Genomic DNA, 19,199 nt, shown 5'->3' on the forward strand with positions numbered 1-19,199 from the left:
AGAGGAGACTTTGTGCAGCAGACCTTCATGGTAAAATAGCTGCTAGGAAACCACTGCTAAGGACAGGCAACAAGTAGAAGAGACTTGTTTGGGCTAAAGAACACAAGGAATGGACATTAGACCAGTGGAAATCTGTGCTTTGGTCTGATGAGTCCAAATTTGAGATCTTTGGTTCCAACCACCATGTCTTTGTGCGACGCAGAAAAGGTGAACGGATGGACTCTACATTCCTGGTTCCCACCGTGAAGCATGGAGGAGGAGGTGTGATGGTGTGGGGGTGCTTTGCTGGTGACACTGTTGAGGATTTATTCAAAATTGAAGGCATACTGAACCAGCATGGCTACCACAGCATCTTGCAGCGGCATGCTATTCCATCCGGTTTGCGTTTAGTTGGACCATTTATTTTTCAACAGGACAATGACCCCAAACACACCTCCAGGCTGTGTAAGGGCTATTTGACCAAGAAGGAGAGTGATGGGGTGCTACACCAGATGACCTGGCCTCCACAGTCACCAGACCTGAACCCAATCGAGATGGTTTGGGGTGAGCTGGACCGCAGAGTGAAGGCAAAAGGGCCAACAAGTGCTAAGCATCTCTGGGAACTCCTTCAAGATTGTTGGAAGACAATTTCCGATGACTACCTCTTGAAGCTCATCAAGAGAATGCCAAGAGTGTGCAAAGCAGTCATCAAAGCAAAAGGTGGCTACTTTGAAGAACCTAGAATATAAGACATATTTTCAGTTGTTTCACACTTTTTTGTTAAGTATATAATTCCACATGTGTTAATTTATAGTTTTGATGCCTTCAGTGTGAAGTTACAATTTTCATAGTCATGAAAATACAGAAAAATCTTTAAATGAGAAGGTTTGTCCAAAATTTTGGTCTGTACTGTGTATATATATAGAGAGAGAGAGACACACACGTATATCTCACTACAGTAATCTGTAGTATGTTTGACATTCAGACCTTTGTTGCGGAGTTTAGGGTCAGGCAGGGATTCAGCATGTGATATTTTAGCAGGTGGAATTTCATTTGTCCCCTAAGGTGAAATTACCTTTTGCAATCACCCCATGAATCTTCAAAACAGAAGTTTTTTTCAAGCATATATGAAACAGTCTGAACATAGGTGTAGGTACACATCATGATTTTAAGTAATACTGAAGGAATGGTGACATGAATGTACATTCAAAGGGAACCTGTTAAGTCACCCAAGACCCCCAAAACTGCCAATATTATCTGACAAAGCCCTATTCCTGTATTGTAGTCAAGTGATTGATGTTCCAAAACTCTCCTTTATGTCTAGCAAAAACACTTTTAGGCTATGTGCCCACGATGCAGAAATGCTCAGGATTTTTTCCTGAGCGTTTCTGCATCTCCCTGGCAGAAAAAAACGCATGCGGATTGTACATGCGTTTTCCTGCCAGGGACATGCGGAAATGAAGCGTTCTTCACATGCATTTCCGCATGCGGGTGTCAAGCGCTTTCCAAGCGATTTTAGCATCACTTGGAAAGTGCTTGACAACTAGGTCACACTATATAAATCCATGCAAACGGCATGGATTTATATAGTGTGACCCGAAAGAATGGTTAAAAATAAAAAAAAATAAACCTATACTTACCTTCTGATGGCCCCCGAGTCTTGCTGCGCTCGTTCCTGGCTGCCAAAAGATTGCGGTACGCTGTACTGAAAGACCTGCCGTCACATGACTGACGTCAGCGCAGGTCCTTCAGTCCTGCACGATCTGTCGGCAAGCACAGGGAAGGAGTCCGGGGGCCGTCAGAAGGTGAATATAATCTTTCTTTTTTATTTTATTCTTTTTTTTACAGCTTTTAATGGTACCTGGGTGTTGAGGAGAGTCTCCTGTCCTCCACACCCGGGTACCATCCGCACATTAGAACGCGCCAATTGCGCAAGTACAGATGCAGTCTTGCGGAATTGGCGCGTTGTAATGCAAGTCAATGGTGGCGAAAACGCAGCGCTTCCGCAAAATTAATGGACATGCTGCGGAATTTTGAGCGCAGCATAAACGCTGCGGAAAAATACGCAGCATGGGCATTGAAAGTGCGGAATTGCATTGGAGACCATGGGGGAAGGTTTACCAAGCGTTTACGCTGCGGAAATTGCGCAGCGTAAACGCTTGAAAATCGCATCATGGGCACACAGCCTTAAAGTATTGCATATTATATACAAATTAGCCAGCACAAGTCTGGCGGGGTATCTGTTCCACATGACTAGTCTGACATCAAGTCCTGTAATCAGGCCTTTGTCTTCACTGTCCCTGTCACATCTTGAGTGAAGGAACTTTTTCTCCTTTGGCCTTGGAGCCCACTTGGCCTAAAGGTCCCTTTTGGCCCATATTAGAAGATCAGTGTTATAGTTGAGGTCCCTGTTTTGAGTTTTTTGATAGGGGCCCACAAGCTTAAAGATTCGCCACTGTGTAAATCCATATGGATAGGGGTTAAGTAATTTACTGAGGTCTTTGTGTAAGGGATTGTTGATCAGTACCTGGCTAAGTATTGTGCTTGACACTAATAATTATGTATTCTACCATTTTCTAAATTCTTTTGTACACTTAAAGTATAATGCACCAAATCAAATAATATACAGGTGCATCTCACTAAATTAGAATTTCATCAAAAAGTTAATTTATTTCAGTTCTTCAATACAAAAAGTAAAACTCATATTATATAGAGTCATTACAATCAGAGTGATCTATTTCAAGTGTTTATTTTTGTTAATGTTAATGATCATGGCTTACAGCCAATGAAAACACAAAAGTCATTATCTCAGTAAATTAGAATACTTTATAACAACAGCTTGAAAAATGTTTTTAAAATCCGAAATGTTGGCCTACTGAAATGTATGTTCCGTAAATGCACTCAATACTTGGTCGGGGCTCCTTTTGCATCAATTACTGCATCAATGTGGCGTGGCATGGAGGCGATCAGCCTGTGGCACTGCTGAGGTATTATGGAAGCCCAGGTTGCTTTGATAGCAGCCTTCAGCTCGTCTGCATTGTTGGGTCTGGTGTCTCTCATCTTCCTCTTGACAATACCCCATAGATTCTCTATGGGGTTAAGGTCAGGCGAGTTTGCTGGCCAATCAAGCACAGTGATACTGTTGTTTTTAAGCCAGGTATTAGTACTTTTGGCAGTGTGGACAGGTGCCAAGCCCTGCTGGAGAATGAAAGTTCCATCTCCAAAAAGCTTATTGGCAGAGGGAAGCATGAAGTGCTATAAAATTTCCTGGTAGATGGCTGCGCTGACTTTGGTCTTGATAAAATACAGTGGACCTACACCAGCAGATGACATGGCTCCCCAAACCATCACTGATTGTGGAAACTTCACACTAGACCTCAAGCAGCTTGGATTGTGAGCGTCTCAACTCTTCCTCCTGACTCTGGACTACCTTCTGGACATCTGCCAAGTCATCAGTGTTCCCAATGATTGTGGAGCCTACTGAAACAGACTAAGGCAGGGTTCCCGAACTCCAGTCCGTAATGCCCACCAACAGGCCATGTTTTCAGGATTTCCTTAGTATTGCTCAGATGATAATTGCATCACCTGCACAGGCAATAATTCCATCACCGGTGTACTAGTAAGGAAATACTGAAAAGATGACCTGTTGGTGGGCCTTGAGGACTGGAATTGGGGAACACTGCACTAAGGGACCTTTTGAAAAGCTTAGGAAGCCTTTGCAGGTTTTTTTTGTTAATTGTTTTAATTTACTGAGATAATGACTTTTGTGTTTTCATTGGCTGTAAGCCATAATCATCAACATTAACAGAAATAAACACTTGAAATAGATCACTCTGTTTGTAATGACTCTACACTGTGTTCCAAATTATTATGCAAATAATATTTTCTCAGATTTTGCCAAATTACCTTTATGAATTGCAGTCATTGTAATTTTCCAGTCAAATAACTATTAGAGTACAATTGAAAGGTTTTTGTACAAACTGCCTATGATAACAGTATATTTTTAAAAAAATAAAAAACTCAAACTGCACTCAAAATGCATGTTCCAAATTATTATGCACAGCAGAGTTTTCAACCTTTTCATTTTAATAAAGAACAAAAAAATGGTAATTTTTGAAATTATAAGCATTAGCAGGTTATTACAAACTGAAATCAAACAGTTGTCAACTCAAAATTTTATTCTAGGTGATGTTACATTTGCACATAGGACCGCTTGTTCGAAAGGAGCTTCTGAACTCTCTCGTCCATTGAATTTGTCAGGTTTTGGATGGTTTCTGCTTTAATTGTTTTGCATGAGGACAGAATACCCTCCCAGAGCTGTTGCTTAGATGTGAACTGCCTCCCGCCATCATAGACACTCCTTTTGATGATGCTCCAGAGGTTCACAATGGGGTTGAGGTCAGGGGAGCATGGGTGCCACACCATAAGTTTGTCCCCTTTTATGCCCATAGCAGCCAGAGATGCAGATGTGTTATGTGCAGCATGAGACGGGGCATTATCATGTATGAAATTATCTCGATGGTCCAGATGGATGGAGTGGAGGATGGCTGGTTGATGGATACCCCATGCAAACACGGCTACGGCCCTAACAAGGAGGAGGTGGAGTAATGTTTTGGGCTGGAATCATGGGGAGAGAGATTGTTGGCCCTTTTAGGATCCCTGAAGGGGTAAAGATGAACTCCATAATGTATGTTGAGTTTCTCAAACAGCACTTCCTTCCATGGTTCAAGAAGAAGAACCATGCATTCCGCAGCAAGATCATTTTCATGCATGACAATACCCCGTCTCATGCTGCACATAACACATCTGCATCTCTGGCTGCTATGGGCATAAAAAGGGACAAACTTATGGTGTGGCACCCATGCTCCCCTGACCTCAACCCCATTGTGAACCTCTGGAGCATCATCAAAAGGAGTGTCTATGATGGCGGGAGGCAGTTCACATCTAAGCAACAGCTCTGGGAGGGTATTCTGTCCTCATGCAAAACAATTAAAGCAGAAACCATCCAAAACCTGACAAATTCAATGGACGAGAGAGTTCAGAAGCTCCTTTCGAACAAGGGGTCCTATGTGCAAATGTTACATCACCTAGAATAAAGTTTTGAGTTGAAAACTGTTTGATTTCAGTTTGTAATAACCTGCTAATGCTTATAATTTCAAAAATGACCATTTTTTTGTTCTTTATTAAAATGAAAAGGTTGAAAACTCTCCTGTGCATAATAATTTGGAACATGCATTTTGAGTGCAGTTTGAGGTTTTTATTTTTTTAAAAATATACTGTTATCATAGGCAGTTTGTACAAAAACCTTTCAATTGTACTCTAATAGTTATTTGACTGGAAAATTACAATGACTGAAATTCATATAGGTAATTTGGGAAAATCTGAGAAAATATTATTTGCATAATAATTTGGAACACAGTGTATATAATAGATGAATTTCACTTTTTGGATTGAAGAACTGAAATTAACTTTTTGATGATATTCTAATTTTGTGAGATGCACCTATACATATTCTGGGGAACCCTTACTGTACACCAATATTTCACATGAATAATTCCCTTTGCTTTGCATTTTATGCAATATTCTATTTCTTGTGATCTTTCTTTAGTGTCAGGAGAATAAGGAATAAGTTACTTTTCAATTGACCTTGAGCCTCCTGCCGTTTGATCTGCTGTCCTATTTTTTGATAGCTCATTTTTTACGAAACTTATGGTTACTGTAAAAGAAGGCTATAATGTGCATTTTACTTTTTTATACAGTAACACAAAGGGAGATTTAGTTTACTATTACGGATCCAAAGGAGAGCAAGAGCCAATCCAACTCAAACCTGGTGAGTCATTATCTTTTATTCCAAATATATTTGTGAATTGATACAGATAAAATATTCAATATGAATTGACTAATTTTCCATTGAGTTACTTAGTACACATTCACATATACATGTTGCACGGTCTGAGTATGGACCGTGATTTATGGACCTTGAGTTCCCAGACACCAGCTTCACCGCATCATAGGCATATTTGAGGCTAACAAATTTGGGTCAAGAAATCCGTAGCTGGTCTGTGAATTGTGACCCATACTCAGACCGTGACTCATGGATGTGTGATTTTGTCCTTAGACTATGTTTACATTTATACAGTGCTCTATGCTGAGCACAGCTTTGGGGGGTCTTCATCTGAAAGACACACAGGTGGAAGGAGGCCAAGTAGAGTTGAAAGTGACACCTTCTGTCCTATTATGCTAAATGGCTCCATCCAAGATCTGCAGGGCTTTCTTTGTGAATTTTTAGATTTTGATTGAAACCTCAATGCATTGTTCAAATTAAAGCATTGTATAAATGTGAACTTAGCCTAAATTGTACTGGTATTTTCTGTATATTAAAAAGTGATACATGTCTGTCTTATATTGGTTTCGTTTTACAGCTTGAGACCATCATATAGGTGTTTTCATCAACAGATACCTGATGAATTTTTAATTTTTTAATGCCTTTTAATAAACTGGAATATTTTTCTGATCTTTTTATCACTTACTATGTACGAGTGTTTTAGTATTTTTTTTTATTCTAGATATTAAGGTAATTAAATGCACCTCAAGTGTCATTATTACTTGATTTAGATGGTATAAAGCAGTGGTGGCAAACCTATGGTTGAGCCCTCCCTCTGGGCACGCTTGTCATGCCCGGGAGGCTCTGCTCCCTTCTTCCCATGTTCAAATTGAACAGTGCTGCGCTGGAACTGGGGCAGAGAGAGCACCTGTCTGCCCCGGGTCCGATGTGCAGCAGTGTGATGATGTCATCACTCTACTGACCTCATCACACTGCTGCCAGGGCCGCAGAGGACCAGAAGCAGCGCAGGTACTGGTAAGAGCTCCAGGACGAACCGAACATTAAATGGATCATTGTGGATAGGGGGGACGCAATTGTGAAAATGGGCACGGTTTTGACAGTTTTGCTTGAGGCAGTGTGCGGGGATATGGGGCTGTTTTATTCAGAGGGGCAGTGTGTGTGTGTGTGTGTGTGTGTGTGTGTGTGTGTGTGTGTGTGTGTGTGTGTGTATATATATTTTGCAGAGGGACAGTGTGTGTATGGGAGTATTTTGGATGCCTTCTGTGATGTCCGCACCTACCCCAATGCCTTCCGCTATATGTCCGCACCAGCCCCAATGCCTCCCGCTATATGTCCGCACAAGTCCCAATGCCTCCCATTATATGTCCGCACGAGCCCCAATGCCTCACGCTATATTTCCGCACCAGCCCCAATGCCTCCCGCTATATGTCCGCACCAGCCCCAATGCCACCCGCTATATGTCCACACCAGCCCCAATGCCTCCCGCTATATGTCCGCACCAGCCCCAAAGCCTCCCGCTATATGTCCGCACCAGCCCCAATGCCACCCGCTATATGTCCGCACCAGCCCCAATGCCTCCCGCTATATGTCCACACCAGCCCCAATGCCTCCCGCTATATGTCCACACCAGCCCCAATGCCTCCCGCTATATGTCCACACCAGCCCCAATGCCTCCCGCTATATGTCCGCACCAGCCCCAATGCCACCCGCTATATGTCCGCACCAGCCCCAATGCCTCCCGCTATATGTCCGCACCAGCCCCAATGCCTCCCGCTATATGTCCGCACCAGCCCCAATGCCTCCCGCTATATGTCCGCACCAGCCCCAATGCCACCCGCTATATGTCCGCACCAGCCCCAATGCCTCCCGCTATATGTCCGCACCAGCCCCAATGCCTCCCGCTATATGTCCGCACCAGCCCCAATGCCTCCCGCTATTTGTCCGCACCAGTCCCAATGCCTCCCATAATGTCTGTACCAGCCCCAGGTTAAATTGCCGTGTTGGCACTTTGTGATAAATAACTGGCTTTTGGGTTGCCGTTTGTTCATTCTGTCTCTAAAAGGTTTGCCATCACTGGTATAAAGTGTTCAAAAGAACATCACAAAGTTTAATATTAGCCGTAAAGCACATATAAAATCTATGATGTGACAGCTAAAGATCAAGGACATACAGATAAGACCTTCTGCATGTTCAGGCAGCTTGACTAATGCTCAGGACCGCTAAAGTAGATATAGATGGCCTTTTTCTGTGGTTTGATCGAAGTCGATCGCAGCATTGCGGTGGCTAAGGGGAGGTGATCGGAATACTCACCTCCTCTTCTGGCCTCCAGCGCTGTCTGCCGCGGCTTCCCGGATGTTGCCATTACGACCCGATGTCATCATGACAACATCCGGGTCACCAGACAGCAGGAAGATTTTTTGGTCATGCGCAGTGCATGACCAAACTATCTTCTCACTGTGCAGCGCTGACAGCCTGCATGGCACAGGGATGGTGCTCCATTCCTGTGCTATGCAGACGATCAAAAAAAAAAAAGTGAAAATCCCATAGTGGGACAAAGTATAAAAATTAAAAAACTGTCAGAAAGTGAAAAAAAAATTAAAAAAAATTGTAAAAATATAGAAAAAAAATTAAAAAAAAATCCACCAAAAATAAAAATATAATGTACCCATCAATAAATATTATTATGAAAAACAAAACAATAAAAGTACACATATATGGTATCGCCGTGTCCGGCACGACCTGACCTATAAAACTGTCCCACTAGTTAACCCCTTCAGTGAACACGGTAAAAAATAAAAATAAAAAACGAAGCAAAAAGCAATGCTTTATCATCATACTGCCAAACAAAAAATGGAATAACACACGATCAAAAAGACAAATATAAATAAAAATGGTACCGCTGAAAACGTCATCTTGTCCCGCAAAAAACAAGCTGCCATACAGCTCCATCATCCGAAAAATCAAAAAGTTATAGCTCTCAGAATAAAGCGATGCAAAAAAATATTTTTTTCTATAAAATAGCTTTTATTGTGTAAAAGCGCCAAAACATAGAAAAACGATATAAATGTTGTACCGCTGTAAACGTACTGACCCGAAGAATAAAGCTACCGTATCAATTTTACCACACGCGGCGCAGAATAAAAAAATGTAAAAAACACAATTCCTGAATTGTTTGTTTTTGTTTATTCTGCCTCCCAGCAATCGGAATAGAAAGCGATCAAAAAATTTCACATGCCAGAAAATGGCACCAATAAAAACGTCAACTCATCCCGCAAAAACAAGCCATCACATGACTCTGTCGGCCAAAATATGGAAAAATTATAGCTCTCAAAATATGGCGATGCAAAAACTAGACTTTACAAAAAAATGCGTCTTTTAGTGTGTGACAGCTGTCAATCATAAAAACCCGATATGATTCTGGTATCTCTGTAATCGCACCGACCCAAAGAATAAAGTCGTCTAATCACTTATATCGCACTAGGAACGGCGTAAAAAATAAATGCTAGGGTTGGGGTTGGGGTTAGGGTTGTGCTCGTTATTTGAGTTTGCATCGGGTGCTCGGGTATGCATTGAGTATCATGGGTGCTCGAGTGACATGCTCGAGTCTCAGCCCCATATGCTTCGCGGCCAAAAAAACCTCGCAGGGATTGCCTGCCATGCACGAGCGATCCCCACATGTTTTTTTTTGGGTGTCTAATAACCATGAAACATGCGAGCGGGGACTCGAGCATGTCACTCGAGCACGCATGATACATGGTGCATACCCGAGTACCCGATGCAAACTCAAGTAGCGAGCACTTGCGCTCAAGACTAATGACAACTTATTCAATATGATGACCTAATGTTATCAAATTCTGTGTCGTACCTCTGGGTTCAAAATGTTCACTATACCCCTTGATAAAATCCTTGAGGCGTGTAGTTTCCAAAATGGGGTCACTTGTGGGGGGGTTTCCACTATTTAGGCACATCAGGGGCTCTCCAAATGCGACATGGCGTCCGCTCTCGATTCCAGCCGATTTTGCGTTCAAAAAGTCACAGTGCTCCTTCCCTTCTGAACTCTGCCGTGCGCCCAAACAGTGGTTTTCCCCCACATATGGGGTATCTGCTTACTCAGGAGAAATTGCACAACAAACTGCATGGTGCAATTTCTCCTGTTACCCTTATGAAAGTGCAAAAGTGGGGGCTGAAAAACATTTTTGTGGGAAAAATGTGAAAATTTTATTTTTACGGCTCAATGTTATAAACTTCTGTGAAGCACCTGAGGGTTCAAGGTGCTCACCACACATCTAGATAAGTTCCCTAAGGGGTCTAGTTTCCAAAATAATGTCACTTATGGGGGGTTTCCACTGTTTAGGCATATCAGGGGCTCCCCAAATGCAACATGGCGTCCGCTAATTATTCAAGCAAATTTTACATTCAAAAAGTCAAATGGCGCTCCTTCCCTTCCGAACCCTGCCGTGCGCCCAAACAGTGGTTTTTCCCCACATATGGGGTATCTGCGTGCCCAGGGGAAATTGCACAACAAATTTTGGGGTCCATTTTTTCCTGTTACCCCTGCAAAAATAAAAAAAATTGGGTCTAAAGTAACATTTTTGTGAAAAAAGTTAGATGTTAATTTTTTTCTTCCACATTCCAAAAATTCCTGTGAAGCACCTTAAGAGTTAATAAAGTTCTTCAATGTGGTTTTGAGCACCTTGAGGGGTGCAGTTTTTAGAATGGTGTCACTTTCTGTCAAAGACCCCTCAAAGTGACTTCAAATATGATGTGGTCCCTAAAAAAAATGGTTTTGTAAATTTTGTTGGAAAAATGAGAAATCGCTGGTCAACTTTTAACCCTTATAGCTCCCCAATAAAAAAAAATATGTTGGTTCCAAAATTGTGCTGATGTAAAGTACACATGTGGGAAATGTTATTTATTAACTATTTTGTGTGACATATCTCTATGATTTAAGGGCATAAAAATTTAAATTTTGAAAATTGCTAAATTTTCGCCAAATTTCCATTTTTTTCACAAATAAACGCAAGTGATATCGAAGAAATTTTACCACAATCATGAAGTACAATATGTCACGAAAAAACACATTCTCAGAATCAGGGGGATCCGATGAAGCGTTCCAGAGTAATTACCTCATAAAGTGACAGTGGTCAGAATTGTAAAAATTGGCCTCGTCATTAACGTACAAACCACCTTGGGTTGTAAAGGGGTTAAGGCAGGTGTGGAAAAAATGCTGCAAAATAAGAATACTTTAAACAGAGGTTTAATAGTTTATTATCAATTAGCAAAGTGAAAAATGAATGAATTAAAAATAAACCTAAACCCAATTGGTGCGATCACCCTTTGCCATCAAAACAACAGCAATTCTATTCTTCTAGGTACAATTGCACAAAGTCAGAGATTTTGTAGGATTATAGTCAGGTGTATGAGTAATCAACTATAGTAAACAGGTGATAATGTTAACTATTTTCAAGATGTGCTTTTGAAAAAATTTTGAAGAAGGACCAAGAAATGGCCAACGTTGAGGATCTGTAGACATGATTGTCGACCAAAGATACTTACTGCAGCATATAGAAAACCTCATGTTTTCTTTTCTATCCCTTCAAAATCTGAAGATTTCTGGTAGTGTCATCAGCTTAGATGCTTACATAGCAATCAGTGAGACCCAGTTGCACTCATTTACGGTTGGCCAGAAATGGTCTTCATGGAAGAATTGTGTTAAAAAACCCAGAGCTTTGACATGGAGATGAGGCCAAGCGACTCATAGGACAAAAGTATAAGAACTGGGGTGCAGAAAAATGGCAGCAGGTGCTCTGGATTGATGGATCAAAATTGTAAATATTTGGCTGTAAAAGAATACAGTTTATTTGCCAGAGGGAAGAGCTACACATTAATGAGTGTCTACAAGCAACAGTGAAGCATGGTGGAGGTTCCTCAAAAGTTTGGGGCTGCTTTAACTTCTCGTATATGTTTGTTTTGAAAACCCATTTTTGCAGGGTAAAGTACAAGCAGTGTCACGATAAAAAAATCGAACACTTTAGAAATATAGAACAAGAGAGAGTAACAAGGAGGGCAGTTTGCCAGGTGGATAACTCTACTGATATTATCGCTAGCTTGACAATGTGGGATAAATCTCATTCGATCTCTACATATTAGAGAGCTGAGTTGTCTATTGGCTGGAAATTATGCTAAATGCTTAATGTTAATATTTAGCAATGGAATTAAGGTAAAAATTATTTATTTCCAGATCATCGTTTTTATGCTTGGGTACCATGAATATTTGAGGTTAGGTTCAAGGTAGAGTCAGATTTAAGGGTGAGTTTTTTTTCTTTTCATTATAGGTATGTAATAAAATACAGTTTTTATGTTAAAAAAAAAAAAATTGTATTTGTTCACAGTGGGTATTTTTTTTTTTTTTACTTTTTTCCAGAATTTTTATACATAAAGTACTGTGAACTAGTTGTAGGCAGATCTGTAAAAAATGCTGCAAAGTAAGAATGATTTCATAACTACAAGTGTTAATGGTATATTTTTATCAACCTAATGCCAAGTGAAAAAACAAAAGAGAAATCTAAATCTAATTTATATTTGGTGTGACCACCCTTTGCTTTCAAAACGGAATCAAGGCATATTTTCTAGGCAGACTTGCGCACAGTTTTTGAATGAAATCGGCAGAGAAGCTCTTCCAAACATTTGAAGAGCTAACCCTAGATCTTCTGTGGTTGCACGCTTGCACAAATCCTTCTGTTTCTTCATGTAATTCCATACAGACTCCATAATGTTGAGATCAGAGCTCTGTGGGAGCCTTTTCATCACTACAGGACTCCTTGTTCTTCTTTATGATCGTTTTCAATGGCAATGGCTATATGTTTGGGGTCATTTTCCTGCTGCACAATAAATTTGGAGTACATCAAAGATCTACCTGAAGGCATTGCATTACTGATAAGTATCTGCCATTATATTTTAGCATTTAGTACATAATTAATCCTGACCAAATCCCCTACTCCACTTGCTGAGATGCAATGTTTCGGCTACAGATAGGGTTTGATGAGCCATAGATTGGAAAATTTACTTTTCCAATCTATGGCTTGGCACAGGCGATATGTGGTCAAAATATCAGTGTTTTAACTTTGCCTTGATCAGTAGAGAAGTCCTTTGAGTAATATACTGGTACCTTGGATGTTTTCTGTTGGCTTTGAGAACGTCTTATCAATTCTTATGCATTTTTGGCCTCATCTCTTTCGAGGGACTGAAAAAAAAGTACCTAATTCCTTCTTCAAAACATTTTAGATATTTGGAATGAAATCAGTGGTTCTTAAGCTATCTGGATCAACAAGTGCTGGATGCAGGGCAGTTTTACTCTCTGGCTGAAGTGAATGTCTGAGAGGCCAGTCTTTTATTGTAGTGATATTCTTTTGCACGACTATCTCACTTATACAGAAAGCAGCAGTACTTTGTGTATCCAGCAGTACTTTGTGTATCCACCGTGGAGACAAAGTAAGAGGACAACCACCTTTCATCACCATAGCCACAAATGTTGGTCATCGTTCAGGCACTTCAGCAGCTGCTTCATGTTGTCATAGGTTTCTTTCATGTTGACTGCATAACCAACTGGAATTGAAGGTGTAGCGCATTGCCATTATTTTCGCAAGATGTTCTTTAGGCTTGTTTTGGACAAAACAAGAGCCTCCATTCCTCTGGATCGTGACTTATCTTCAGAGCTTCCATTAAATTGTTGTTGCTTGCCACAATATCGCCCTCCATGAACAAGTATTGGACAAGATCTTTATCACGGTCGCAGAGCAAAGAACTTTGAACATTGCCCTCTAGGAGATTACAGTGCTGTAGCCTGGAACTTAAGAGCTCAGCCTTACTCTTGGACAGATCCAAATCTCTAACAAGATCAATCAGTTCACTTTGTGTTATAAGATGTGGTTCAGTTGAGGTTGCTGACAGAAAGTCTGGGTCGTGATAGCAAGATGCTTCATGACACCAAACTCCCTCTTCTTCCTCACTTGACTCGACTGAAAATGTTTCTGGTGCTTTTGGAACTGGCTGTTCTTCTGTATGTAGTATTGGGCATATTGCAAATGGAATGTTTGGATACTGTAAAGTCCGCTTTTTCCTTGAAACTCCTTTCCTAATGGGGGCACCATGCAGAAATAGCAATTGGTTGTGTGATATTTTGGCTTGCGCCTGATCATTGGGACTGCAAAAGGCATAGATTGCCTTTTCCCATGCAACCACTGGGTAAAATGTGATGCATATCTATTGCGGCATATGTGTGGAGCCCAATTCTTGTCCTGATCTCCTATTCTGCAGCCAAAATACAGGTTGTAGGCTTTCCTTATCATGGTAGTCAAGTTTCGCCATTGTGATGCAAAAGTGACTTCTCCGCATATGTAGCAAAAACTATTCGTTTTGCTAATGCAAGAACGAGGCGTATCTGAAAAAAACATATAGAAACATGTCTATATCCTAAGAAATCCTAAAACTGTATACCTTTTAATATAGAGCATTTATAAAAGTAGGTGATGCAACTTAGGATTACGTCATCGGAGCGGAGTTGGCGTTTTTCTTCATTGGTCTCCCTAAGATAGAATACTGAAGGCTCAATAGACTAAATAGATAATGTAATAAACTAGCTACTAATAGTGCAATAATGATGATGAAATGATAAACACAATTTTTCTATAAGCCTGCATGAAAGGTGTCATAAGTAATTACGACCTCCTCTGGATCTTGAAAATTATAGGCAGTCAACAAATTTAAGCATCATATTCATTCAGAGCCACAAAATTAGTTAAGTTCAATTGTTTTTGTCTCTGAACGAATTTGGCTGTAGAACAGTGTTATCTATATACTGTTACATAATTTGAACAGTTATATATTTGCCAATCATTACCACCCTCCAGAGGACTAATTTCCATTGTCTGCTCACTAATGAACAGTTTTCTCATCACACCATACACAGTTATGTATGTAGATGGGAGGCGGACTTGGTGGGCACATGTCAAGGCTTCATGAAACAATGCATGGGCCATAGTTTCTTTATGTTGACATTCCAATTGTTTGTTGTACTAAGGTTGGAGCTGTATTCATGTACCAATGATTGTTCTGGTGTGGTACTCATGTACTGATGGTGATTCTGGTGCTGCATTCTTGTACTGATGGTGGTTCTGGTGCTGCATTCTTGTACTGATGGTGGTTCTGGTGCTGCATTCTTGTACTGATGGTGGTTCTGGTGCTGTCTTCATGAACTGATGATGGTTCTGGTGCTGCTTTACTTAATTCCTAATTTATCAGACTTTACAATAGATCATTATAAGGTCAGTGTCCTATACATTTTACAAATGGACAGCACAAAGACTGAAAATATAGCCCTCTGAAGAAGGCCATCTACACTCCTCAACAATGAAATTGCAACACCAAGAAGGAAAAGTCGAGGAATTATGAAAATCTGGGACATAACTGAATAGCAATTGCAAAGGAAGGTGCCAGCAGGGGATTGTGATGATATGTATGTCCAAGTGCACTCAGTGTGGCAGAACATTCCTCTGACAATCATTAATAACCTCATTGATAGCATGGCAAAGTACCGTATATTCCGGCGTATAAGACGACTTTTGAAGACTGAAAAATCTTCTGTCTAGTCTGGGGTCGTCTTATACGCCGGTAATGCTTTTAAACTTTCAGAAATTGACATGCGGGGATACTCTGGGGGTGTTAATAAGCTGCCGTGGCCGTATCCCTGCCATGTCGGAGTTAATATAAGGTGGAGGGAGTTAAAATACGGCGGCGGTAGGTCCAGACAGTCATCGCTTCTGTGCTGAAACTGACACATCGCTGCGTATTCCCAGCTCCGGACACAGCGCAGGGCTTCTGTGCCGACAGCTTTCACTTGTCACAGAAGCGCTGCGCTGTGTCCGGAGCTGGGAAGTTCGCATCGCTTCTGTGACAATATATGAAAAGCCGGCAATTCAGCAGCGGCATAAGCCGGCACCCGACAATTTAGAATAGAAAGAATAGAGCTTCACACATAGATTAGATAGATAGAAACATGTCAGTCACATATATATGAAGTACAGTGACAGTATTGCTTACTGTACTTGTCATTTAGTGTAAAGGATTTATTAAAACAAATAATAGTGTTTTCATGCACCGTCTCTTTAAAAAAGCCGGCCGGCAATTCAGCAGCGGTACCCGACAATTTATAACAGACAGAATAGAGCTTCACACATAGATTAGATAGATAGAAACATGTCAGTCACATATATATGAAGTACAGTGATAGTGTTGGTTACTGTACTTGTCATTTAGTATTAAAATAAAGGATTTATTATTAAAAAAATTGGCGTGGGGTTCCCCTTAATTTTAGGCTCTAGCGGAGGTTAAGCAGACAGCTGGGGCAGATGTTTGAAGCCTGGGAAGGGGGTAATACCCACGGAGCTTCCCAGGCTACTAATATCAGCCCCCAGCTGAATACCTAGTCTTTACTAGCTATTAAAATGGGGGACCCCCCAAAAAAAATGACGTGGGGTCCCCCCTAATTTAATAGCTAGCAAAGGCTAGGCAGACAGCTGGGGGCTGATATTAATAGCCCAGGAAGGGAGCCATGAATATTGGCCCCCTCCCAGGCTAGAAACACCAGCCGTCAGCCGCCCCAGAAATGGCGCATCCATAGGATGTGCCAATTCTGGCACTTAGCCTCGCTCTTCCACGCTGCCCTGGTGCGGTGGCAGGGGGTAATAGGGTTGGGGTTGATGTCAGCTTATAATGCCAGCTGACATCAAGCCCAGGTTAGTAATGGAGAGGCGTCTATAAGACACCCCCATTACTAACCCCATAGTCAAAGTTAAAAAAAACACAAACACCCAGAATAAAGTCCTTTAATTGAAATAAAGACACAATTCTTTATTGTTCTAAATTAAACCATACTTACCGTCACGCCCATTCCAGCTGAAGCCAACGATCTCCTGCAATAAAAGAAAAATAATAAACCAACCTCATCCTTACCTCTCCATGGTTCCCAGGACAGCTTCAGCTCTGCTACATCGAGATGACAGGCTGGACCGCAGCAGAACGCTGCCATCCAGCCTGTCATCCCGCAGACACTGAGAAGCGCAGGCATGCTTGCGCTCCTCAGTGTCTCGCTGTGACGGCATCCAGATGAGCCGACAATGAACTCAGCTCACCTCCTGGACGTCCGTCACTGACAGCGTGGGAAACTTCTACTGCGCATGCGGGGAGCAGGAGAATTTTCCCACGCTGTCAGTGACGTGCATGAGGTGAGCCGAGTTCATTGGACATGATCTCGGCTCATCTGGATGCCGTCACAGTCAGACACTGAGGAGCACAAGCATGCCTGCGCTTCTCAGTGTCTGCCGCATGGCAAGCTGAACGGCAGCGTTCTGCTGCGGTCCAGCCTGTCATGTGAATGTAGCAGAGCTGGACCGGTCCTGGGAACCATGGAAAGGTAAGGATGAGGTTGCTTTATTATTTTACTTTTATTGCAGGAGATCGTTGGCTTCAGCTGGAATGGGCGTGATGGTAAGTATGGTTTAATTTAGAACATTAAAAAATTGTGTCTTTATTTCAATTAAAGGACTTTATTCTGGGTGTTGTGTTTTTTTTAATTACTTTACTAGAAATTCATGGTGGTCATGTCTAATATTGGCGTGACCCCATGAATTTCGGGCTTAGGGCCAGCGGATAATGCCAAGCTGGCCCTAACCCCTTTATTACCCAGTGAGCCACCGCACCAGGGCCCTGGATGAGTTGGGTACAGCGCCAGAAGATGGCGCTTCTATGAACGCGCCATTTTCCGGGGTGGCTGCGGACTGCAATTTGCAGCGGGGGGGGCCCAGAAAGCTTGGGTCTCCCTGCGCTGCAGAATCCAGCCCCCAGCTGCCTAGTTGTACCTGGCTGGACACAAAAATAGGGCGAAGCCCCACGTCTTTTTTTTTTAATTATTTCATGAAATAATTAAAAAAAAAAGGGCTTCCCTATATTGTTGTGTCCGGCCAGGTACAAATAGGCAGCTGGTGGTTGGGGGCAGCCCGTTCCTGCCTGCTGTACCTGGCTGGACACAAAAATATGGCGAAGCCCACGTCAACATTTTTGGGAAAAATTAATTACAAAATTAATAATTTAGGGACTGCATCTTTATTAACCCCTCAATTGTCATTTAGTGTTAAAATAAAGGATTTTTTAAAAAGAAAATTGGCGTGGGATCCACCATCATTATAGTCTCTAGCGGAGGTTAAGCAGACGGCTGGGGCAGATGTTTGAAGTCTGGGAAGGGGGTAATACCCACGGAGCTTCCCAGGCTACTAATATCAGCCCCCAGCTGAATACCTAGCCTTTACTAGCTATTAGAATGGGGGACCCCCCCAAAAAATGACGTGGGGTCCCCCCTATTTTAATATGTTTATGAGTGACAGTTTTCCTGCTATATACCTGCATGTCATAAGAATTTAAATTAAAAAAGGACCATGTTAAATTCAAATCTGTTTTTTTTTAATTTTTACCGGTGTTTTGTATGCGTTGGAAAAGGGGTAGTCTTATACGGTGAATATATCCTAAACTCTATATTTTAACAGGAAAGTAGGGGGGTCGTCTTATACACCAGGTCGTCTTATACGCCGGAATATACGGTATCTAAGTGCATGTATTTCTGCATGTTTCACTCATACATGATACTGAATAAATCAAGATGTTTTTCTTCTTGGTGTTGCAATTTCAATGTTGAGAAGTATATGTCAGACAAACAAGTGTTTGACTAATGCCTCCCAAATACTTTAGATAACTGTTGGCCGGCAGCTACTTGCACGACTGTCACAAACACAGGAGCGATCGCTCTGCTTTTTGCTTCTGTGTTCCTTACGCAAGAGCCGCCACTAGACATCTCCGATAGTGGCTTTTCTCTTAAAGAACAAAAGGATATACAGTCTCAAATCGGATATGCCAGATCCTTATCTCCATTGACAAATATCTGTCAAGAGCCTCCATACACAATAGGCTGTCTGTTCAACCCATCAATATCGTCGGGTTTGGCTGATATCAATCTAATGTGTATAGGGGCCTTAACTTTGTAGAGGGTTGGGCACTTTTAGTCTGACTTAATAGTGGAAGGCATGACCACTTAAAGTGTCTAGAGCAGCATGGTTTCCAAATACAGCCCTGGATATAATACGTTTCTAAGGATCCATGTTTTTGGATTGTCCAATGAAAGAGCTGTTGTGTTCTGTGAAGCATTAATGATTGATTTTGAAAAAGGTGAATAGTGATTGGGTTTTTTCTACTTTTAATAAGCGTTCTTTTATGATTTTCACTGCATCAAATTATTTACATTGTGAAAAATGTTTCTAGAAAGCTCTAA

The 19,199-nt window shown here is 41.5% G+C and overlaps 1 protein-coding gene across 5 annotated transcripts in view; it reads left to right on the forward strand.

Annotated features, from left to right (window-relative positions):
• The window catches only part of TANGO2 (transport and golgi organization 2 homolog), a 336,367-nt gene that overhangs the window by 273,341 nt on the left and 43,827 nt on the right, over positions 1–19,199 (forward strand). For all 5 annotated transcript variants that reach the window (XM_073675716.1, XM_073675738.1, XM_073675729.1 and 2 more), the window contains one exon: positions 5,739–5,809. In XM_073675716.1, the coding sequence (XP_073531817.1) occupies positions 5,739–5,809 (71 nt within the window). The remainder of the gene's footprint in view (positions 1–5,738; positions 5,810–19,199) is intronic.

Source organism: Phyllobates terribilis, unplaced genomic scaffold, assembly GCF_046119375.1.
Source record: "Phyllobates terribilis strain yellow unplaced genomic scaffold, ASM4611937v1 Scaffold_1__5_contigs__length_1240528914, whole genome shotgun sequence".
Taxonomy (NCBI): Eukaryota; Metazoa; Chordata; class Amphibia; order Anura; family Dendrobatidae; genus Phyllobates; species Phyllobates terribilis.